Source organism: Zootoca vivipara, chromosome Z (assembly GCF_963506605.1).
Source record: "Zootoca vivipara chromosome Z, rZooViv1.1, whole genome shotgun sequence".
Classification (NCBI taxonomy): domain Eukaryota; kingdom Metazoa; phylum Chordata; class Lepidosauria; order Squamata; family Lacertidae; genus Zootoca; species Zootoca vivipara.
In genome coordinates this window covers 36,626,322-36,650,405 of record NC_083294.1, presented here as the reverse complement: position 1 = coordinate 36,650,405, position 24,084 = coordinate 36,626,322, and the positions used below count along the sequence as shown (strand labels likewise).

The following is a 24,084-nucleotide window of genomic DNA, read 5'->3' as shown; positions in this document are numbered from 1 at the left end:
AATTTTTTAAAATGAGTTGTTGATTTAGAATTACTTTTACAAATAATAATAAAAAATAACTTATTCTATTGAGCAATGGGCTGGTACCAGTTGAATAAGGTAAAAGTAAAGGGACCCCTGACCATTAGGTCCAGTCGTGACCGACTCTGGGGTTGCGCGCTCATCTCGCATTATTGGCCGAGGGAGCCGGCGTATAGCTTCCAGGTCATGTGGCCAGCATGACAAAGCCGCTTCTGGCAAACCAGAGCAGCACATGGAAACGCCGTTTACCTTCCCGCTGTAGCGGTTCCTATTTATCTACTTGCATTTTGACGTGCTTTCGAACTGCTAGGTTGGCAGGAGCTGGAACCAAGCAACGGGAGCTCACCCCGTCACAGGGTTTCGAACCGCCGACCTTCTGATCAGCAAGCCCTAGGCTCAGTGGTTTAACCACAGCGCCACCTGGGTCCCAATAAGAATAAGAGCAGGAGTCAAATACTGTTATTCTCTCAGCTATACTGGTGGAATGGCACTGCATTCTTTCCATCCCTGCTCTCCTTTTCATTTTATATTCTCAGTAAAAAAAAATTGTATGTGTATATTATTTGTTAAATGTTAATGATAAGATAATGGGGTCACAAAGAGTCAGACATGACTAAACGACTAAACAACAACAACAATGATAAAAATGAAGTGTCATTTGGCAGAAATGAAAAACCTTATTAGTTGTAGGTGGATTTAATTACTTTACTCCATCCCCACCCCCACTGATTTTTTGGTTGCACAGCAGTTTCCCTAGTTAATGTTGAAAGTGCGACCGTCAATATCATTCTGTATGCAATATGTAAGGGTAAATTCTGTCAATGTTAAAGCCAAGAAGGGGCAGGGTGGAGGTCCTGTCAGACAGGTTGGCATGAGATATGCTGAAGGAGCATGTACCCTGATTGGCTCTGTACTTCTGAGGGAATCCCCCCCCGTATGTTTAGTTGAATGTGTCCCCAATATATACAAGGCCTGAAGTAAGAAAGACAAAACATTTCTGTTTCCCTCTCCCCAAATTATATATACCGTTTTTGTTCAGTTTCCTCAGTGAAGCATAATTAGGATTTCTTTTCTCTCTGAACTCTGTGTTATTTAAGTGACTTTGCTAACAGCTATTACTGCATAACAGTGACCTCATTTTTTCTCCAGAAGGCTATCAATAAGCAGCTGCTCCTCTCCTATGGGAGGGAACAACAACAGATCAGATGAATGCTTTCATTCTGCAAACCATGCAGAGCAGACCTTCCGCAAGATGGAGAATTATCTCCAGCAGAAGCAACTATGCGATGTTCTTCTCATTGCTGGAGAGCATAGGATTCCTGCCCACAGGTAAAGATTTTGACCTGCTACAGGTGCCCAGCCTCTCTGACTGCCCTGCTGTAATTTTGTCTAATATGCACACTTTTGCAGAACAATTTCCCCTAATATACTGAATTGAATTTCTCCCCTATTCACACCTGGGTGTAAGTTCCCCTGAAAACAATGACACTTCCTTCTAAGTAGACATGCAGAGACTTGCATTGTCAGTGTATCAAGCCAGTGAGGGGGGATTTCATTTGCCTAGGGAAGAGAAACAGCTCTCCAAGAGAATATTAAATTACTTAATCACCTTTTTCTCTTCACTGCACAGATGTGTGGCATTCTAGTCATAGGCCAAAATAAAATAAAATATGTTATTCCATGTGCACACAATGGATCATTTAGAGCAACCCAGGCAAAAAGCAAAACAAAACCAACGCAGTGAGGAAGGCTGATGCTTCCATCAAGATAAAGAGCTGACACAGATCCTTACCAAGCACCTTCTCTTCCCAGGTTGGTTCTGAGTGCTGTGTCTGACTATTTTGCTGCAATGTTTACCAACGATGTCCGTGAAGCAAAACAGGAAGAAATCAAAATGGAAGGAGTGGACCCCGACGCACTGAAAGACCTTGTGCACTATGCATACACAGGTAAACTCCCTGCCAACTCTCTTATGCGCAGCGAGTTCCAAATCAACAAACTATGCTCTTTCACACAAACAGTTGTGCATATTTGGAGGCAGTTTGTGCCTGTGCTCATCGTGTTTTGCGAACAAACCTAATATCTTGTGCAGTCACAAGAACACTTTCTTTGAGTTTCCCCCACACAAAAAAAGAATAATCCATTTTCATGTACCTCTCTCTCCCTCCCTCCCTCTCTCTGAAAATATTAAACCACACAGGTGTCTTGGAACTCAAAGAAGAAACAATTGAAAGCTTGCTGGCCGCTGCTTGCCTTCTTCAGCTTTCGCAAGTCATTGAAGTCTGCTGCAACTTTCTTGTGAAGCAGCTCCATCCATCAAACTGCTTAGGAATTCGGTCCTTTGGAGATGCTCAGGGCTGCACAGAGCTCCTGCGGGTGGCGCATGTGTACACTATGGTGAGGTCAAAGGAACAAGTTTCCTGGAACTAACTGGTGGGAGGTTAAAGCTAGAGAGGAACTGGCAAGTTGTGGTTGTGGTCGCAAGAAGATTCAATGCCCAAGGAATCTGTATGGGGCACCATCAAGGTAGGACTTTGCAGCACATATCCAGGGCCCAGCTCAGCAGAATGAGTGAGGTGGCCTGTAAGCAGAGCAAGGCTGGCTCACCACTTTTTAAAGTATGTAAAATAGTACACATTTGCAATCTAAAAAGAGCTACCCCCCCATGTAAGAAAATGAAGAAGCAAACACTCAATTCCCCCTGCCTCCAATTTGAAATTAGAGGAAGGGCCATAGCTCATCTGCTTTGCCTGCAAGAGTTTCCTGGTTCATTTCCCAACTTCTCCAGGTGGGGCTGGGAGTGCCCTCTGGCTGAAATCTTAGAGAGCTGCTGCCAAGCAGCCGCCAGACAGGCTGTTGGTATCTGACTTTGTATTCCAATATTCCTAAATTATCAAACCTCACAACAGATAATCATTATGTAGGCCAGGCATCCCCAAACTTCGGCCCTCCAGATGTTTTGGACTACAATTCCCATCTTCCCCGACCACTGGTCCTGTTAGCTAGGGATCATGGGAGTTGTAGGCCAAAACATCTGGAGGGCCGCAGTTTGGGGATGCCTGATGTAGGCCTTCTGCTCCATCCCCACCCAACTGCCCTGAAGACTGATCAACATAATGCAGCGGAAGGGGCTGGTAAAGAAGTGGAATAGTCCAGAGGTGGCAGAATGGACCTTGCCATTTCAGCCAGCAAGCGCTAGGGGAATACTGTATCTGAATACTTCCACATATTCAACAATAACAACAACCCCAAGCACTCTGCAGTTAGAAAACTAGCACAGCAAGCAGTGGGCTAGAGCTCATGTCCCTGATGTGTCTGATGCCTATTTGAAGGGAGGTTTGAAGGAATCTTTACAAAATAGCTTCTTCTCCCTCCTCCCAATGCTTCCTGAAGAGGTACAGTCCACTCTTCCAACACACTCCCTGCATTTGCATACCCGCCAAGTGTCATGGGAAAAAATGGGAAATTCTGTTTTTCCGTGCAAGACCACAGTTGCCATTTTGGGTGCCATGATCTTGCGAACTCTTGCACAACGCCCACGCTGAAAAAAAGCATTTTGGTGGGGCTGCAATCTTGTGTGGCATCCCAAAATGTGTGTGTGAGATTGCACCCTGAAAAAAGTGGTTTTTTCAGGGTGAGTTTGCAGTGCAGTTCACGTTGCAGTGCAGTTCGCCCAGGAGCACGTTTAGAAAGATGCACATCCCAATTTTTGATCTGAAAAAAGCTGGATGGTACGCATCTGTAGCTACCTAGGTCTCATCAGAACTGGCATGTCCTCAGGTCATGATGGAAAGTGCTGGGAACAAGAGTCCATCTGCCTGACTCAATTTAATCTGAAGAGGTTTTTTAATTTGCAACTGAGCTAATCGATTAGATGCACCGATTAAAACCATTCAAGCTTCTTCACTTCTACGTGTCATCTTTTTTCAAAGAAGAGGAAGCCTTCTCCCCTCCCTCCTGTTTCAAGATGATAGGGCAAACGAAGGCTAGAATCCTCTTTCAGCTGTCAATAAAGACGGCGCCTCCCCAAATAGAAGCTGCACATTAGCTGTGGGTGGGTTTTGATGCCTTTGGTGGCAAGGAAAACACAGTGGTGCTTTTCAGAAAGGAAGCAAATGACTGGGTGTGATTAGGAGCTGGAACAAGCGGATATGTGAAAAATATAATCTGAGGAACAGAGAAGAGCATGTACACTGTTGCCCATACACCAGTGATTCGAAGCAGAGGAAAGAGCAATTGAGACATGAGGTGAGAAAGAGGAAGCCTGCTGTGAAATAAAATCTACGTATAAATATTGCAGGGGGAAAGAGTTAAGAGAACCTCTTCAAATGCACAAAGAGCAACAATTCCTGGGTCTGAATGTGAAATGAAACTGCTGTGAGGCTGGGCACAAGCTCAACCCAAGTTGCTGTTTGATTCAGAAGCAGCTTAAATCCCTGTGAAGCAAAATAAGAGAATTTCCATGGTTTTTGAAGCCACCAAGATGAGTTAAACTGGAACGCACACACTGCCGCTTAATTTTTATGACCCATGGTGGTGGTATTAAGGTGTGCAAGGTGCTGGTTACATAGACTTCTGGGTGACTTGTAGGCCCTCTACTCTTGGGGTGGGGGGCAGCTGAGTCCTCACACCTTCACTTGTAAAGAACCAGGAAGGTGCTTACCCTAGATCAGGCTTCCTCAACCTTGGCCCTCCAGATGTTTTGAGACTATAATTTCCATCATCCCTGACCACTGGTCCTGCTAGCTAGGGATCATGGGAGTTGTAGGCTAAAAACACCTGGAGGGCCGAGGTTGAGGAAGCCTGCCTTAGATACATCAGGAATTCAGTGGATGCTGGGCCATTAGGGCAAATGGAGAAATGCCCCACCAACCTTGGTCTGCCCTCAGCCAGCCCCCACTTATTTCCCTACTTCCCTATTTCCCAGGGAGTAGCACAGACTGCTGGCTCTCCCCTCCTTAGTTTCAGTGCTGCCCTTGTAGAACTCAGCAGGGAGGAGGAAAATGGGGGCAAAGAAAGAATTAGTGGTCTCTGTTGTTGGCGATGGTTCTACCTACTGTCTTCCACCCTACCAGGCCCAATGGGCAAACACTGCCATGATTCCATCTAGCTCATCATTGTCTGCACTGACTGGCAGAAGCATTCCAGAGTTTCTGTCAATACCCCGTCCGCAGTAAATTCCCTCTGAACCTACGCATCCCATGATCTGAGTAGATGTGCAGGCTTGAATTTGCGAAGATAACGCTTAACTTGGTCCTCTATTGAAAATGTCAACAGGCATGAGAATGAGGAGAGTGACTCTCAGCAATAAACACTCAGTGGATATATGAAGCAGCCTCTAAAAAGTCCTGTGAGAAAAGATCATTACTATTTTACCTTCGTTGTTACTGATGTGAACTATTAACAGTCTCCTGCCTGGGAAACTTGCTTCGACAAGCAAGAAACTGTTTGCTATAAACAGCTTGTGCTATTTCTTAAGCTCATAGCATCTGAGTAGGGATTAATCCTGCATAGTTTTTAATCAGTTCATATAACTGATAAATCAGTGAAATGCTGCGCTCCTACTTTATCCTAGAAATGTTAGAAAAAATATTCCATCCAGGGCTCAGAACTCCAGCTGAAGCATATTTCTCTAGAGACTTGGTTGGGGTCAGGCAAGGAATGTATGGAGTGAGGAGTTATCTCCTTATTGTCAAAAGTACCCTTATAAGTTAGGCAAAGACATGTCCTTCATCCCCTTGTGTGCACCTAATGAGGCACTTGCCACAACAGAGAGGCCTTGCCCCAGACCTCAGCTTAAGCATCTTCCCTACTAGAGCTGCAGGCAAGCAGGCGAAGACTCCACCTGCATATAACCTGCTTCTGCTTTTCCCACTTCAATCCTCTTCTGATTCTGGGAGAGAGTGAAGCAGGAGAGGTGAGGAAGCCCTGGACTCTACACCAGCCGGACCTCTCTCTCCCTCCTCCTGCACATGTTCTTCACCCTCCAATCCTGCAGCTTCTCCTGCCTCTGACTCTCACCTCTTAGCTGTTACAGACTCCCTCAGATCACTGACCCCTTCTTCCAAGTCAGTCTCCAACCCTCCTTCTCCTGACGCCCACTCTTCAGTATCCAGGCACCACTCCTCAGCGTCCAGCCAGGCCCTGACACCAGAGTTAGAAGAAAGAAAAGTAGGCTACTTGTAATTGCAATACTATCCTCTCTGAGCCTCTAGGCTCAAGTGGGATAAAAGGCAGTGTGAATGAAATTCTTGCATTGTAGGGGGTTGGACTAGATGATGCTTGGTGTACCTTCCAGCTCTACAATTCTATGATTCTATGAATGAACAAATGTGTAAAACTCAGATGCCATGCTAAGTTACGTTTTACTCCCTTCATTAGGAACACTTCACTGAGGTAATAAAGAACCAGGAATTTCTCTTGCTGCCTGCCGGTGAAATTGCTAAGCTCCTGTCAAGTGATGACATCAATGTCCCAGATGAAGAATCCATATTCAAGGCATTGATGTTGTGGGTTCGGCATGACTTGCAACCCAGGCAGCGGGAGCTCGGAATGCTTCTCTCCTACATCAGATTGCCGTTGCTTTCCCCGCAGGTAGGCCTCTGGATAGAATGCCTGAGAGATTTGATTTCTATGAATCCTTATGCACGCTGACCTGATCCACACCTCCAGGGTAAATGTGCAGCTTGAAACATCATTATCCTGCAGATTTTGTGCTTCCCTAGATTTTTGTGATACAGTTGTCAGCTCCAAACCTCCTGTTGTTACGGCTGTTATTAATTTTTATTTTATTTAAATTATTTCGAACCTACTCTTTATTAGTCACACAATCCTGGAGCAAGCAATCACATTTCAAATAATATTTCATTGAAATGTACCTAATGTGAAAATCAAACCCTACACTAGCAACTAGGACTGAGTGAGAAATTTGATTTAGATCACACTAAAAATGTGAAGCCTACCTAATCTGCAGTTTCTGAAACAGTATGTGAACTGAAACACAAAGGGACTGTACCCCTTTCATTAGAAGACAATAGGGATATGTCAACAATCCTGACACTTAGGTTGGAGCCAAAGCTGGAGGCATCAGAGAGCAGAAGCTGGCCAGGTCTGGTGGTAAATCACAAGGCACCTCCCATTGGAGACTAGGCTGTGCTTGTGTGAGAAACTGTGAGTGGAATTGTTTCCTATAATTCCCCTATCCAGACAGCCCAATAGTATCATAGGATCATCAGGCCATGGGGAAGTGCTTTGGTAATGCATTGAGAGATGGGAGACAATCTTCCAAGCTATGACAAGAAGGTTGAGGATGATAGGGAGTGGGATTTGGTTGGAGGAGGCTTGCCAGCCGTTCCCCAAACCATGGTTAGGCATCTACTGGAGTTCATGCACCAGCAGGGAAGTCTACTGTTGACCTGCAACTTCATTCCCCCAAATTGCAGTTGAATTCCAACATTTTGTTTAGTCTTATGTGTGCAAACTAATATGCACAGAAGCCCATGCAACCTGAATCCTGGGTCCTATTGGCCCACTTGCCAACCCTCTCCTCCCTTGGCCAACTCCAGGTGTGGAAGAGGAGGAGGATCAGTAGCAGCAACACCAGCCGTGAGGAGGATTTCTGATGGCTGTCTCAGGGTCCCCACTAATTATTATGATGCCCTGTGGCCCATAACATCTAGAGAAAGACTTGGCTGATATATCTAGAAATGACCTTTGGATTGCATCAATATGAACACCAAGACTTTGTATGTCTCAGCTATTAGCAGATCTGGAAAACAGCACCATGTTCACTGATGACCTTGAGTGCCAGAAACTTCTCATGGAAGCAATGAAGTATCACCTGCTACCAGAAAGGAGGTCTATGATGCAGAGTCCTCGTACTAAGCCTAGGAAGTCCACCGTGGGCTCTCTCTATGCTGTGGGGGGTATGGATGCCACCAAAGGTAAACTGACAAAGTGACCTCTGGCCTATGAAAACTTAGTTCATAATAAATGTAGTTAGCATGTAAGGATGTAAGGATGGGGTAGCCAACAAGCTGCTCTCCTGATGTTTTGGATTACAACTCCCACTATCCCTGATCATTTATTATGCTGGCTGGAGATGATGAGAGCTATAGCCCAAAACATCTGGCAGGTACTGGTTACTCCTGATACAAAGCCAGGATAGGGAACCTGGGTCTCTCCAGATGTTGTTGGACTCCAATCATCCTTGGCCATTGGAGATTATTGATTAGGATGAGCACAACTGTGGCAACAGTTTAGATGAACTACAGCAGATTGATATTAGCAAGCTGTGCTCTGACTACTAGATCACTCCTTTTGAGAGGCTACCAGGCACTGCCTATACAATTCCAAGTACATTTTCACGTCACAGACATCATGGGATGGTAAAAAGAGTACTGGGCTTGGAATGGGGAAATCAATTCAGACTAGGATGGGCAGATGCAAAAGAGGACAGAGCGCCTGTATTTAAATAGTTGTGTAGAAAAGGGAGTTTTAGCAAGTGTGGTGACTTCTTCTACAAAACTACAAGAGGAGCCCTGCCCTCATGTATCTTCTTTCACCAGCTTTAGCTAGGAAGACAGCTATGGCCATTCCAGGGTTGGGATAGCTTGACCACAGTTGTCCATGCAAAGTTGGATTACTGCAATGTGCTCTATGCGGGACTACCCTTGAAGTGGCTCCGCAGGCTACAGCTGGTGCAAAACCTGGTGACTAGGTTGCTTGTGGGGGCAAACTACTGCTGGCAATCTGCTACTGGGTCAGGTTCAAGGTGTTGTTACTATCATATAAGACCCTCTACAACTCAGGACCAGGTGACTTGAGAGAATGACTTATCCCTTATATACTATGTAGAACATCACTCCTGTCGAGATATGACAGGTGACCACTATCTGCACTTTGGGAAACAGTTGAAGACATTTTTGTTTCCCAGCTGGAAGTATGCTTATTTTGTATTTTATTGCATTTTGTACACTGCCTTGAGACATAATGTGCGTGGAAGGCCCATAATTTAATATAATCGCCACCACCACAACCACCCCACCTTAATTAGAAGGCAACTTCCTGTGTTTCCTAATCTACCTTCACATTATTTTTACTATTGATTTAATATCCTTATAAACAACTGTCTCAAAGCAATTTACACCAAATATATTTTAAAACAGATAAAAATACAAAAACATACAAAGTAGACACTCATGATAAAGACCCATTCATCCCAATGGGAAAGCGGGTCAGGTTGAGATGGTCTTAAATGGTTTCTGGAAAGTGCAAATAGCTGACAAGAATGATGCTCCACAGAACAGGGCAGCCACACTAAAAGCCCTGCTCCAAATTATACCTCACACCTGTTGGCATCGCCAAGCTATGGCCCTGTGCCCCCTCCACCAGGTATTGCTAATTCTGCATACAGTATTTCGAATCCTCAACAGGGAATGCAGGTGTAAACTCTGTAAGATAAAGCAATTCACTTATAAACCAAAGCTTATCCGATTCCATCTGCCACTTTTAAAGTGCCACGCTTTTTTTTTTTAAAAAAGGGAACAAATAGGTTTATATTCCGCTGCTACCTGCAGAAACTTTAACCTTACACCCACAGCATACGACCCACAGAAAAGCAATTATTCAAAGAGATTGTAGTGTTACTTGCTACTGCAGAAATTGCTAGCAAGATTGGATGTTTGAACTAATTTCAAACACGCTGTCTTGCCACCATATTACATTTCGTTATATGGAATGAATATTAACATTATTCAGATACAGTTGTTCACACCGCTCCCAAGGTAAAAAAAAAAGGGGGGGGGAAGCACACAGCACTTTAGATCCTCAGGATGAAGAGGAGAAAATGGTTTGGATTGCATTGTGTTTCTTGTGCAATCATAATGGACACATAGGAGATTGAAGCTGAAGTCCGAGCCTTAAGATCTTTGCTTTAGTGGCTGACCTTTAGAATTGAATGGACAGGAGTGGAATGAATTAGAATTAATTGGAATTTCACAGTTGAAAATAGCAACACTGGTTGCCTCACTTCAGAAAGGATATTGTAGAGCTGGAAAAGGTTCAGAAAAGGGCAACCGAAACCATCAAGCGATTGGTGCAACTTCCCTCTGAGGAAAGGTTACAACTTCTGGGGCATTTTAGTTTAGAGAAAAGGCAGGTAAGAGATGAAATTCTAGAAGTCGGTAAAATTATGGATGTCATGGAAAGTGGAGAGAGTAAAGTTTGTTGTCCCTTTCTCATAACCTCAGAATTCAGGGACACTCAATGAAGCTGAATGTTGGAAGACAAAAGAAAATACTTGTTTCACTGTTAAACAATGGAATTGCCACCAACTTGGGGGGATTTAAAAGAGAAATTCAGGAGGATGAGACTATCAGTGCCTACTAGTTGTGATGGCTGCTGTTCTCAGGCCTTGCTTGTGGGCTTCACATAGATATCTGGTTGGCCTGATCCTGCTCTTTTTTTTAAGCCTTTACAAAGCTTTTTTAAAAAACAAAAAACACCATTCACCACTCAGTCTGTTAATATATCCCTAGCTACAAGGTACAAGTCTTGAGTGTTCACCACTCTACTTTTTCAACCTATTTTTGCATGCAACTATAAGCATGTAGTTCATTTTCCACACTCTGTTACTTGCCACTGATACACATTGCCACACCATAATTTTAGAAGTTTGACCAGTTCTTATCCTTGAAGCTAACTCTCAAAAATCTTCTTAACCACCAAATATTTAATGGTGCCTTGCACTTCCATGTATTTCAAGCACAAATACTTTCCATGTATTTTACGTACAAATCCTCAAGATATCTCAGTTATATAAGTGGTTAAAATTGGCTGCTCATTATCTCCAAACAGTGTCAGCGATACCACTGAATGTTCATTGCCACCACTATTCTGTAAGATTCTCCTTCAAATTTACTATTCATATATTTTCAACAGGCACTACCACCATTGAGAAATACGACTTGAGAACAAATAGCTGGATCCAAATTGGAACCATGAATGGAAGGCGGCTACAGTTTGGAGTTGCTGTGATTGACAACAAGCTGTACATTGTAGGAGGAAGAGATGGCCTAAAAACATCCAATACAGTCGAATGTTTCAATCCAGTAACCAAAGCCTGGACTGTGATGCCCCCAATGTCAACCCACAGACATGGTTTGGGTAAGAGCATTTGCAAAATTATCTTCTACTTAAACTGGCAATGACAGTTTGTCATACATTAAACATACACTTGTCGTGCAATGATTCTCCAGAGACCTGTAACTGAGAACAGGTCTACACATACCTTGAGAACAGGTCTACATATTCCTAGCCATCTGTTTACATTAGATGCATGTGTGAATGGACCACTGTGATTCAGTGATCACATTAAGAGCTTTCCTATCATAACTCAAACACAACAATTTGGATCCAGCGTTGGTGGAAGTCAGAACCACGTGTGCTACTGGGCTTTCCCAGCCCTCCTCTTCACTGTAATTATTAAAAAGAGAATGTTATGAGTACACACACAGAGGTAAAAATGGGATGGAACGCACTGTATGAAACAGACATGGGCCAAGTGAAGGCCATTCCACCGATCCCTACTCCATAGCCATGAAGCTTCACAGGCTGTTTGCAGCCCCAGAGATTCCGTGTCCGGTATTGTTGCATGAATTTCGATGTTTTGTTTTGTTGTGTGATTGTTATGCCAGTTATCCACCATATGGCTCTACTATACATAATTAAACAGATGTGTCTCTACATTAATATCTACTACTTTCCTCCCAACTTTGATTTTCATCCAAAGGTGTAGCAATGCTTGAAGGGCCAATGTATGCGGTGGGAGGCCATGATGGTTGGAGTTATCTTAACACGGTGGAAAGATGGGACCCTCAGGCCCGACAGTGGAATTACGTTGCAAGCATGGCAACACCAAGGAGCACTGTGGGGGTTGCAGCACTGAACAGCAAGTATGCACAACACTCACAGATACGCTTAGTTGATTAGACTGTGGGGCTGATAATGCCAAGGTTTCAGGTTCGATCCCTGTGTGGGATAGCTGCATTGTAGGGGGTTGGAGAAGATGACCCTCAGTGTCTCTTCCAACTCTACTATGATTCTATGATTAACCCTGAAGAGCCACTACCAGTTAGTGTAGACCAGAGATGGAGAACCTTTGGCCTTTGGGATATTGTTGTACTGCATCCCCTCCCCCCCATCACCCTTAAGCACTGGCCATGCTGGCAACGGCTGATGGGAGTTCAACAACATCTGGAGGGCCACGTATTCTACATCCTTGTTGTAGAGCAAGATGAACTGATGGCATGCTTCCTGAGTCCTTCCTTTAAAATCAGGCAAGATGCCTTCATGTCTTGCTTGTCCTGCTGTTATAGGTTGTATGCTGTTGGCGGGCGAGACGGCAGCTCCTGCTTGAAATCCGTGGAGTGCTTTGACCCCCACACAAACAAGTGGAGCATGTGCGCATCCATGTCAAAGCGGCGTGGAGGGATTGGTATTGCAACCTACAATGGGTTTCTCTATGCCGTGGGTGGCCATGATGCTCCTGCTTCTAATCACTGTTCTCGGCTTTCCGACTGCGTAGAAAGGTGGGGCATTTTTAAAAATTGTTATTGCATGTACTGTATATAAACCTCATTTTCTTCAAGGAGGACAAGGTGACATACAATATTCTCCAGCTCCAACGTTATCCCCACAACAACCCTATGAGGTAGTTCAGGATGAGAGAAGGTGACTGGCCCAATGTCACCCCAGTGAGGTTCATGCCCAGGTGGGGGGGGGGTCTGGTCACCGTCTCATGCTGTAACCATTATGCCACACCACATAAAGGAATTAAATGATTGGAATCTTCTTTTGTGTGTCGAAACAGATGTTTTAGTTTTAAACAACATGCTGGATTTATCAGGTGTTTAAAAATTATTCGCCAGAGAAAGTAATTTAGAAAATTAACAAAATTAGGGATGCAGTTAGAGGGCCTCCCAAAGAATGAAAGTTAAAACTAGGGAAGTGATCATACAGTACCTGTGTGCCGCTTCGTAAACTGATAGGGGAACCTTCTGGAGGCCACATACCATGTAGGCAGGACCATAAGCAACAATGCATATAAAATTTATACAGTAGGCTAGGTCCTACACATATTCACACTCTTCTTTATTTTCCTTCCGTGGTAGCGAGAAGCATGATCCGTATTTGAGGACATATTCAAGGCAGGCAAAAACACTCAAGGAGCAGGCACCCCCAGACTTTGGCCCTCCAGATGTTTTGGACTACAATTCCCATCTTCCCCGACCACTGGTCCTGTTAGCTAGGGATCATGGGAGTTGTAGGCCAAAACATCTGGAGGGCCGCAGTTTGGGGATGCCTGCTCAAGGAGGATACAAAACAGAGTCAGTGGTGGATGGGATGAAGTCCTAAGGCCCAGGCAGAGAGGCTTGGAGGTCTGAATTTGGGCCTGAGGTTTCCCATCTCCTGATTTATCTGAAGCAAATGCTGCTACTCTTAATTCCAAATGTATGCTGTATGCCCATTTTCCATGGGCATACAGCATGCAATGGTAGCTTTGATTTATTAAACTGTACATTACCTCAAACTACTTCAAGAACTGCAAAAGGCTCCTATACTAAGAATCCACCAATTTCTTCAAAAGGCAGATTGCTGATAATATAAAATTCCTTAAAGCGTGCACAGACCAAAACACTTTTATGAATTATTACAGCCATCCAGCAAATAGTAATAATAACAACAACAACAATAAATGCTTGGCTTTTTCTTGAGACATTTGCTTGATGTCCTCCAAATGGAAAGGGAGTAAAGAATGGGTGATTGGCTGTCACTGTTGCTGCTGTATGCTTCAACTCAGTCATTTTACATTGTGACTAAGAAGAAAAGACTAGGTCATAAGTCAAGAGTGCCCTCTTGTGGCTGCAGGAAGCATGATTATATTTACTTCCTTCCTCATGGCTCAATATGGAGACTTGAGAACCTTTACCAGCTCAGATTTTGGGGATCGGGTGTGGGGGAAGTTTTCCCAAAGCAGTGCCACTCCTGCCTGTTAATCTGGGTGCCTTTGTTTTCTCTTCGATTACTCTTTGCTGCTGCTAGGTATATTTGCTGCCCCAATGCCATCGATTCTTTCCTCCCCAGATGGCAAATGTTGTTTCCTTTTACTGCCCTCACTCTGAAGCCAAATCAGAGTGAGGGCACAAGTGGGACGTGACACGTCCTGTCTAGAGAGGAAGAAACAGAAGGAACTTTGCAGGGGTGGAGAGGGGGAAGAGAAAGTAGCATGTAGTATAAGAGATGAGGATGAATGCTACTGGGTATATAATTCACCCTCTTCAAGTTCCCACGCCCAAATCACCAAAATGGCCCCTTCCAATGGGGTGCTGCAGCTGAAGGAGGCATTTAAGCTTAGTTATTTTATTTATTTATCTATTCTACTAATAACTGAAAAGATCTACATAAATACTCTAGGTATGATCCGAAAACAGACACTTGGACCACTGTAGCACCTTTGAGCGTACCCCGTGATGCTGTGGGGATCTGTCCTCTTGGAGATAGGTTGTACGCAGTGGGTGGTTACGATGGACAAACCTACCTGGATACGGTGGAATCTTATGATGCACAAAACAATGAATGGATAGAGGTAATTTGCTTGTTATTGCATTTATATCCCGCTTTCCCTCCAAGTAGCTCAAGCTGCTTTACGAGGTTCTCCTAACCCCCCCCTTTTTGTGCTCACAACAACCCTGTGGGATAAATTATGCCGAGAAGATGGTGGCTGGCCCAAGGTCACCCAAGGAGCTTCATGGCTGAGTGGGTCTAGCCTGCTAACACAACACCATCTTGCCTATTGCAACTAACCAAGAAATGCCCACCTGTCTCTATTGCTCCTCCAGATGTACCAACCCCAGCTGGTCCAGGGTCTCCCTTTCCCTCAAATGTTTCCATCCATTATCCCTGGCTGCCCCTTCTGCTTGAGCCTGTCTCCCAAGACGCCTCAAACGCAATTACCCTGTAAAGCCTTTGGTACAAGCCTTTAAGTCCTTACTCTGCACAGAAACTGAACTTCTGTGTGCGTAACTGTATTTATCCCATATTAGTTACTTTGCCTAAGTCTTCCTCCCCCCGCCCCTGTCAAAGTTTACATTGTAAGGGTCTTGGGGCAGGGATCTACCTTTTTGTCTATGTTACTCTGTAAGGCAATTAATAGATAAGCAACAGTAAACTGCAACGCCTTTTATGGGAGGTGGTGGACTCTCCTTCACTGGTGGTTTTTAAACAGAGGTTGAATGGTCATCTTTCAGGGATTCCTTAGCTGTGATTCCTGCATTGCAGGAATGACATCCTTGAAAAGAAGCTCAGGTTAACAAAAGGTCCCATTTTCACTATACATTTAAATCACTATTATTCTACTTCAGACAGTCACAGCTTCCCATAGACTAGTTTGCCAAGGATGCTAAGAATTTTTGGAAGACACCTATTCCCCTCGCAGAGCTACAATTTCCAGAGTTTCCCCAGGAAGAGGGATTGGTTGTTTAACTACTCTGAGGGCTGTAGCCCTGTGAGAGGATTAAAAGTATCCTAACAACTTTCAAACTACAGTGGTACAAACACTTCAGGTTACAAACACTTTGGGTTACAAACTCCACAAATCTGGAAGTAGTACCTTGGGTTGCAAACTTTGCCCCAGGATGAGAATGGAAATTGCCCAGCGGCAGCACGGTGGCAGCGGGAGGCCCCATTAGTGAAAGCACACCTCAGGTTAAGAACGGTTCCGGGTTAAGAATGGACCTCTGGAACAAATTAAGTTTGTAACCTGAGATTCCACTGTACAGTTCCCAGGATTATTTGGGGGAAGCCATGACAGTTTAAAGTGGTATGATACAGTTTAAATGTATAGTGCAGATGGTGCCCAAACAGTGTCCAACAGAGGAGAATTTCTGGGGAAGGTGTTTACTGTTGGAATGTCATCACAGAAAAGGCTGTGTCCTCACTCACCTCCTGGCCTAACCACCAGAAAGTGAGGGCATTTGGAACCATGCTTGGATGATTTCAATGAATAGGCAAGTGGTCCTTCAGCTGGTTCACACATTGACCAGTATCTTACTGTGCATATTCTGCACTTGGACAGTATGCACGTTCACTGGTTGATATGCGCAAACTTCCAATTTACTGAGCACCCCAGTTTATACTTTTATATTGATCTCTACATTACCCCAACACACAGTTGTTGACACCTGTATGCTTCAATAGAGTGTGCCTCAGGGGATGAAGTCAAACCATTGCATAAGCAGCACTGAAGTGACCTTCCTGGGGCGTAAGCTCGGGTAGCGTATATGGAGGTCCTGGGCTGCCCAGGTGACAAGACCCCTCTGTCAGCCTTACTGATGTGGTCCAAGGGCAAGCAGAGCAATACATTTGGCTCTAGCTTGGTGGCTGCAGGAAATGCTGGAAGGAAGCATACAAGGAAGCCACTTTAGGGATTCCATTCTGGATTTGTGAAGGGTTTACTCCTTAGCCTTTTCTTTTCCTGAAGATATCCTGCAAAGTTGTGTGTGTGGCAGGGGGGTGTTAGGGTCAGAGTTTTCCATCTCCAAGACTGGCTCCTTTCCCAAGTTGACGAGCCCCATCTGCCTCTTACTTCGCTCTAAAGCACATGCAGAAACCACCTTCGGACCCACTATTGGCCTCATTCACTCAATCCGCTGGAGCTTTTCTTTGCATGCAGGGGAAGTCCCTAACTCACTGAGGGTTTGAGACCCATTGGCTGCCCTCACCTGGTTTAGCTGGCCAGTCACAGGCTTTGCTGGGGTCTGGCTGCTGTCACATGCTGACAGCTTTGAGGAGCCACAGGTGAGAAATGAGTGCAGGGTGGGGACCAAACTATCCATGAAGGAGCACCACGTGTCCCCCACCAGAGGTAGTAGCCCTCCTTTAACACCCCCACACCCCAACAATAGCCCTAGCAATAGCAACATAGTATTTAGAGGGAAATTATATGCTATTCTTAATTAATTTAGATCATGGCTGGGCTCCCACCATCCTTGGCCATTAGCTGATGGAGTTCGGGTTTGACAACATCCAAAGGGCAGCAGTTCTCCCTGCCCCCCCCCCGATTCAGACTGGCATGTGAGATGGAGTTAACAGTCCACATTCTGTATGTGTGTGTGTTTTTTTTTTTAGGAAGTTCCAGTCAATATAGGAAGAGCTGGCGCCTGTGTTGTAGTCGTGAAGCTGCCATAACAGACCATTTCCAGGTGTGAAATATTAATAAGAAGCATGGCAGAAGAGGAGGGAAAGCATCCTTGAAAACAACACAAAGCGCTTCCTCTACAGGAGGAGGAAAGACAAGGATGAGCCTGTGTGGAGCCTGAGCATGAAAATCACATTGTCTGCATTCCAAAGACACACTTAGCAGGTGTTTGATCATCATGGGTGATGTTAATCTCTATCTGTAGGGTGGATCTGGGTACACACTGTGCATCAATAGAGAAATCCTCATTCTAAAGCAATTCTGTGTCAAGAACAGCTGAGTGTGCAGCTGGAAATGAAACATGTATCTCTCCCCCCCCATAACTGCTTGCATTATAAGAACCCCTTGACAGCTTGATATGGAGAAGGAGGGCAGGGAGCCATGTGGAGCCTTGAATCCCTATTCCCTCACCAGAAAGACGTCTTGCTTAGTCTCCTTCTCATGCACAAAGATACCTCTGCAGGGTCTTTTCTGCACCACTTAGCATCCATGAACAGTTGCCAGGACCCCAGGACTTTGGCAGGGCTCATTGCTAGTGCTTCCCTCTTTTGTGCTTTTTCAGGCCTTGCCCCTGGTTTTGATCAACATTGGTTAGCTGGATCTAGTTGCCCTTAAAGTTTCTCACAGTGCTATTGACCTTTGGTCATATTGCATGTGGAAAAATTAAAGGGTAGCTAGGCACTGCTGGCTAGTGCTGTGCGGAGCACTGCTACTGCTACTGCAGCAAGATGTTCCCTGATGGAAGGCAGTGCCGAGAGGACACATTGTTCAGGGCCACCTAATGCTTGAGCTGACCTTGATTCTTTGGATTCTGTGATAAATCTGGACCAGGAGTTTGCAATTTAGCACATGTTGGCACAGTGGTGGCTTTGCAGCTACGGAATCTCTGAGCATCCCCCGTCACTGTCCTCACTGCCATCAGACATTCTAACCCCCCCTCCCCCCATTGGGAGTCCGGGCTCGCTGTGGCGCTGTAGGCTTCCTCCTCTTCCCTTCTGTCTGGAACCTCTTTCCTGCCTTCTCCCTCCACCCTTCTGTCTGGTGTCTTTTGTGTGATTTCCTTCCCCTCCCTCCTGTCAGCGTCTTGTGCTGGATGTGTGTCACATCCTCTGAACCTTGGGTTTTCCCTGAAGTGTGAGAGCAAAGACCTGTGACCCACGGGATGGACCTTCCTTGCTGTAAGTACTTACAACCTGAAGGTGACAGGGTTGATCTGTGTCAGAACCTTGAAGGGCCCCAGCCTTCTGGGTGCCAGCTTCTTCCTCCTTCCCCCCATGGGAAGGCCTTCTGACAACAGCCAGACCCTGTCCCCTATCTGGAAGACCTCCTCCAGTCCTCTGTGATGGTCTGCCCCATCCTTGTAAGCCTCATTGCCCCTTGCCAAGTCTCCATCCAGTTGCTGGTGTACTGTCTCCCACCCCTCAACTCATGCCTCACTAGGTGGTCCCCCGATCTCCTCCTCCCCCTGCTCTGGGAAGGCTCTGGGGTCTCGCCCAAGATTGGCCTTACTGGGCGTGAGCCTCGTGAAGATGTGTACTGCATGCCCCTCTGTGGGGTTGTCATGATCTTGCTTGAGAATCTTCCCTCTGAGGGAGTCCTGGGGCATATACAGGGCGTCATTGCTAAAGAGTAACCCCTCTTTCTCTGCAAGCCCTTCCCCTGCCCCCTCTCCCTCCCTCAAGTCCCTCCGTATGTTCTGGGTAAAAGTGTCCTCTTTGGTGAGTTGGCTCAGTTCTTCTTCCTGCATCCCCGTCTCTGCGTCGTTCCACCTGGCTTGGGAGGCGACGTGGTGTGATACTGAGGTTTCTCCTTCTTCCATTTTCATGATGGCCACAGTGGCTGCTCACTCTCGGTGTTCTCCTCCTTCCCTGCCCTCTGCATCTCCAAAGGTGAGATCTCCCTGGCACTGGCTGCCCACAGGGTCATGGTCAATTAAGTCAAAAGCTAGCACTTCTGAGTGCTTGTTCACTGTCATCTTCAGAGAGGGGGGTCTGTTGCGTGACCTGCAATTCCCTGCCGTCTATGGTCAAAACGCTCATGGGAAGCTTCCTTGGGAAAAGGGGAATCTGATTCTGCCTAGCAGAGTCCACCGATAGGAAATCGTTGCTGCTGCCCCTGCAGAGAAGCCCGACTGTCTCCTGGGTCTGGCCTCTTGGCAGCTGCAGACTCACTTCCATCACTTTGCCGTGCTGTGGGGTGTTACAGGAGGGCTCTGTTGCTGCTCCTCCGCCTGGCTACTCCCCTCCTGATCTGGCAGCCAGGCTTGCGCCTTTCCCCATGCTCCAGTTTGCATTCTGAGCTCCCCCATCTCTGTGCCTGCCTGCTCTCACCATTTCTTCCTCTGGGGGCAGTGTTCCACCAAGTGGCTGGACGCATTGTAAGGGAGGCAGCTCACGCCTTTCTCTTCTTTCTGTTTTCCCACGTCAACGTTTGAAAGCACCCGCGCGCGGGCTTTGTCCCTCTGCATCACGTCTGGTGGGAGGGGTCTGTGCTGGGCTGCAGCTGCCTCACCAGGACTGTGTGGGAACTTGGGGTGGCTGCCTTTCCCCTCCGTCTGTCTTCTCTGCCTGGATTCCTGCCACACCCCCTCCTGCACCTTCAGGGCACACTGCATCTCAGTCTTAAAAGCCAGGTCGCTCTGTGGGTTGCCATTACATCTGCTGCCCAGCGATGGCACCCTGCGCCCAAACCCTTCCGAGGGTCCTCTCTGCTCCTCCAGCCTCCGCTCCTCCAGCTTGGCTGTGCTCAGAGCCGCTCAGTCCACTAAGCTTGGCTTCCCCTGTGCTTGGGCGCCTACCTGGTCCTTGAGCTGTTCCATAGTTGCAGGGTGCTGGCTGCAGCTTGCTCTCTGCTGCTCCCCTCATGCGTGCCAGTCCTTCCTTGGCATCTCTCTCTTCCGCTTCAGATGCTGCCAATTCCATGCCTGCTGCCACATCTGCAGCTCTCTCCCCTCGGGGTAGCCATGAAAAGATTGTGGGCTTCCTGGAGTTTACACGTGGGAATTGTTATGTGAGAGGAATAGGGGTCTCCTGACAACTTTCAGCACTGTTAACAGTTCATAAGATTCCCTAGGGGGAGCCATGACTTGTTTAAAGTATTATAATACAGATTTAATTGTATGGTGTGTTTGTGTCCTTAGTCCTACTCAACTCAATGGGGCTTAACTTCTGAATAAACATTGGGATGTCTAGGACATGCTACATCAGGGATAGGGAACCTCAGGCTCAGAAGCCACATGTGCACTCCCCCCCAGATTCTCTGTTTCACCTCAGGGTCACCTAGGCCACACCTCCTCCAAACCCACACTCCTTCACCTCCTTGCTTTGTTTTTGCCTGGCTGGAATGTGTCCTTGAACTCTGATCATGCCTCCTGCTCTTGTGGATGGAGGAGAACTGAGAGAGGTGTGAGAGTTTGTATAGAAACTAGCCTGCTGTATGAAGGTGAAATTCACATTTGCTGTTCTGGTCTGTTTTGCTTCTTTCCCTGCCTGCCACTGGCATGTGGCCCTTGGAAGGTTGCATAACAAAATGAGCATGTCCCTCTGGCTAAATAAGGCAGTCACACTGCCGCTTTGCATGTTAGAATGGCCATGGCCAGAGAAAGGAGAGTGGATTCATGTCTGTAGTCTTCTCCTATGTGCAACCTACATATGCACCAGTCCAGTGGTCCCTCCTAGCTCCTAAAGAGTCTGGATATACTTTGCACATGAAGTTTATTATGCTGAATAAGCATCAAGGGCAGGGCCAATGGCTGCAGTCCTGCTCCCCTTTCTTTGTACGTTTATTGTAATATGTGAAGTGTTCTTAAGATTTACTTTCTGATGTTGTGTAGTGGGTGCAGCCCTCCAGAATCCAAAGTCTGTATACAGTACCACCAAAAGTGTGAAACCTCTCTCTCTCTCCCCCCCCCTCTGAAGGATTTCTAATGAAGATGGCACATAAAACATAAGCTTAAAACCACACAGCTGCTATTATATTAATCACCACATGCCCGGTGATTCTCGGAATTGTCTTTCCTTTGCAAATCCATCTGTGAGAACCGTTTTGAACCAATTTTGCTTCCTCTGAAATAATGGCCGTGGGTCAAGACCCTGTTGGCAGTGTGGCATTAATGTAATCACATTTGCGGAATGAAACATGCACAGGGGAACTATGTATATCATATTGATATGACAAGCCTGCGACCTCAGCTGTGGGGTGCAAACCTTGTGGTGCATTCCGATAAATATTCTGTTAAGTTCAGAACCGGTGTGCTGCAGGGAACTACAGATCATTAAAATAAGTGTGTTTACATTTTAATTCCAAAAGATGCTGAATACTAAAGAAGGTGATTTGTTGAGCACTTGCTGTGGAAAGGAAAGGGCAAAATACATAGGAACATAGAAAGCTGCTCTCCACTGAATCAGATCGCTAGTCCATTCCATCCCAGTACTGTCCACACTGACTGGTAGCAGCTCTCCAGGGTTTTAGGCAGGGTGTCTTCCACAGCCCCAATGAGATGTTGATATGTTCTTCCCAGTGAAGGCTGTTCCATCAGGGCAAATGGGGTCCTGCCCCATCAACCTCAGTCTGCCCTCACCCAGCCCCCACTTGCCTGCTTTCTTACTTGCAACCAGTCCAGGTGGTTGGCACAATTGCCTGCCTGCCTGCCTGCCTGCCTGCCTTCCCCCTCCCCCTCCCCCCTCCTCCTCCCTCTCAGTCTTGACCCTGAAAAACTCAGTATGGAGGAGGATGAGGACAAAACCTAGAATTAGCTGTTTCTGCCTGCCATCGGCTGTGTCTCCATCTACTCCTGGCTAACCTGCCTTTTGCCCTATCAGTCCCACTGGGCACCAGCCATCACTGGGAACATGGAAACATGATACTTGTGTGCTCTTTTGCCCTCCTCTTCACTTATACTGAATGGGCAGCAGTGAATGTGTAAAGGTCAATATTTCCCACTCCAGTTGGCAGCAGTTCTCCAAGGCCAGAATCATTGTGAACAATGGTAACCTGAGGTCTATTTAACTGGAAGGGGTCCTTTGTATGCCAAGCATTCTATCACTGGCCTGTGACTTTTCCCCATGACAAAAGAATCCAAGGAAGATGGCAGATCCTCTAAAGTGAATGCAGGGAACCTAAGTATTCAGGAGTTCCCTATGTGCATCAGAATATTGGGGAGGCTCTAACATAGGAACATAGAAAACTGCCTTTGAGCAGGTTGAACTGTTTGTCCAAATAGTTCAGGGTTGTCTACTTTGACGGGCAGCTGCTCTCCAGTGTTCCAGGCAACTAATGGTTTCCCACCTCCATGCCAGCTACCCTGAAATGTACAGGGTAGACACAGTGGTAAGCACCCCTCCTCCCCAATCTGCCTTCAATCAGTTCCCCATTGCCTGCCGTCTTTCTTGCAGCCAATGACTGGCAGCAACAGTTCAAGATTTCAGGCTGTGTTTGTGCCTCAGATGCCTACTTGGAGATGCTGATAATTGAACCTGGGACCTTCTGCATGTAAAGCAGGTGCTCCACCCTGTGGAATGCCCTCCCATCAGATGTCAAGGAAATAAGCAACTGTCCGACTTTTAGAAGACATCTGAAGGCAGTCCTGTTTAGGGAAGTTTTTTAAAATTTGAAGTTTTATTCTGTTTTTAATGTTCTGTTGAAAGCCGCCCAGAGTGGCTGGGGAAACCCAGCCAGATGGGCGGGGTAGAAATTTGAGCTATGGCCCTGCCGTAAGGTTGACAACTTAAGGGGCCAAGTGAAATTCCTCTGGTGGATGGGATTTGCTTTAAGGTCTTCTAATTGCTGATCCTTACATTAGTGCTCAACACTGCCAGTAGTTATTGCTTTAAAATGAAGATACAGTGGTACCTTGGGGTTACAAACACTTCAGCTTACGAGCAAAGTAGTACCTTGGGTTGAGAACTTTGCCCCAGGAGGAGAACGGAAATCATGCGCTGGCAGGACAGTGGCAGTGGGAGGCCCTATTCGCGAAAGCGCGCCTCAGGTTAAGAACGGTTTGGGTTAAGAATGGACCTCCAGAACAAATTAAATTCATATCCCGAGGTACCACTGTAATATTTTATCGTCAATGTAACCTCATAAGCATGTGATGTAGGTAATCATCCATTTATTAAGGAAAATGATGAAGTCTTCCTAAATTTTTTTAAAAAATAGAAATAATCCATTTCCCCCAGAGAAAGAACAAAGCACATGCAGATATATTTCCTTTCATGTGCCAATCTATACAGTGTGTGTGTGTGTGTGTTTCTGATAATTTCCCCTGTTGCCATCATATAAGCAAGGGAATATTACACTGTATATAAGAAGCTTGGTCTGGCTTTTTGTTTGTTTTATTAAAAAAACAACAACTTGGAATCATATGTGTTTACCCACATAATTTTGCAAGTTGACTTCCTCCCTTTAAAAAAGTTATTGTGACGGGGAAAAAGAAAAGTTTTACAAAAAAAAGACAATGATTTCTGAACCCTGTCAATGTGCAATTTTTTTTAAAGAAATGTTTTTTTAAAATAATATACTATTTGCTGGACTTAGATAATGAAAAAACACGTGCAGAACATGGAAGTATTTAGCGGGGGTGGGCAGTATATGGGAGGTGGGGAGGGAAGGGTGTGTGGTTATTGTTGTTTTTTTAAAAAAATTACTGTTCCATTCAAACATTAAAAATACCTTATATTTATAGTGCAGCAAGTACAGCATGCAGTTGAAATAAAGTCTACTTTCTCTGACAGAATTCATGGTGTATGTTTGGCTGTGATGTGATTTTCTTTTTCATGGTATCTGTTGCTGTCAACAGTCAAATGAGA

At 45.8% G+C, this 24,084-nt stretch overlaps 1 protein-coding gene across 2 annotated transcripts in view; it reads left to right on the top strand.

Moving 5' to 3' along the window:
- Positions 1-23,847, top strand: part of KLHL4 (kelch like family member 4) — a 45,736-nt gene extending 21,889 nt beyond the window's left edge. The window contains exons 2-11 of one of the 2 annotated variants that reach the window (XM_035113939.2): positions 1,171-1,350; positions 1,834-1,970; positions 2,222-2,418; positions 6,403-6,615; positions 7,778-7,964; positions 10,963-11,187; positions 11,813-11,975; positions 12,399-12,611; positions 14,497-14,668; positions 17,209-23,847. In XM_035113939.2, coding sequence (XP_034969830.1) covers positions 1,171-1,350; positions 1,834-1,970; positions 2,222-2,418; positions 6,403-6,615; positions 7,778-7,964; positions 10,963-11,187; positions 11,813-11,975; positions 12,399-12,611; positions 14,497-14,668; positions 17,209-17,268 — 1,747 coding nt within the window. In that variant the 3' untranslated portion in view covers positions 17,269-23,847. Of the gene's footprint in view, positions 1-1,170; positions 1,351-1,833; positions 1,971-2,221; positions 2,419-6,402; positions 6,616-7,777; positions 7,965-10,962; positions 11,188-11,812; positions 11,976-12,398; positions 12,612-14,496; positions 15,053-17,208 lie in introns of those variants that run through there. The other variant, XM_060270201.1, reaches the window with a different exon arrangement.
- Positions 23,848-24,084: the final 237 nt, after the last annotated feature.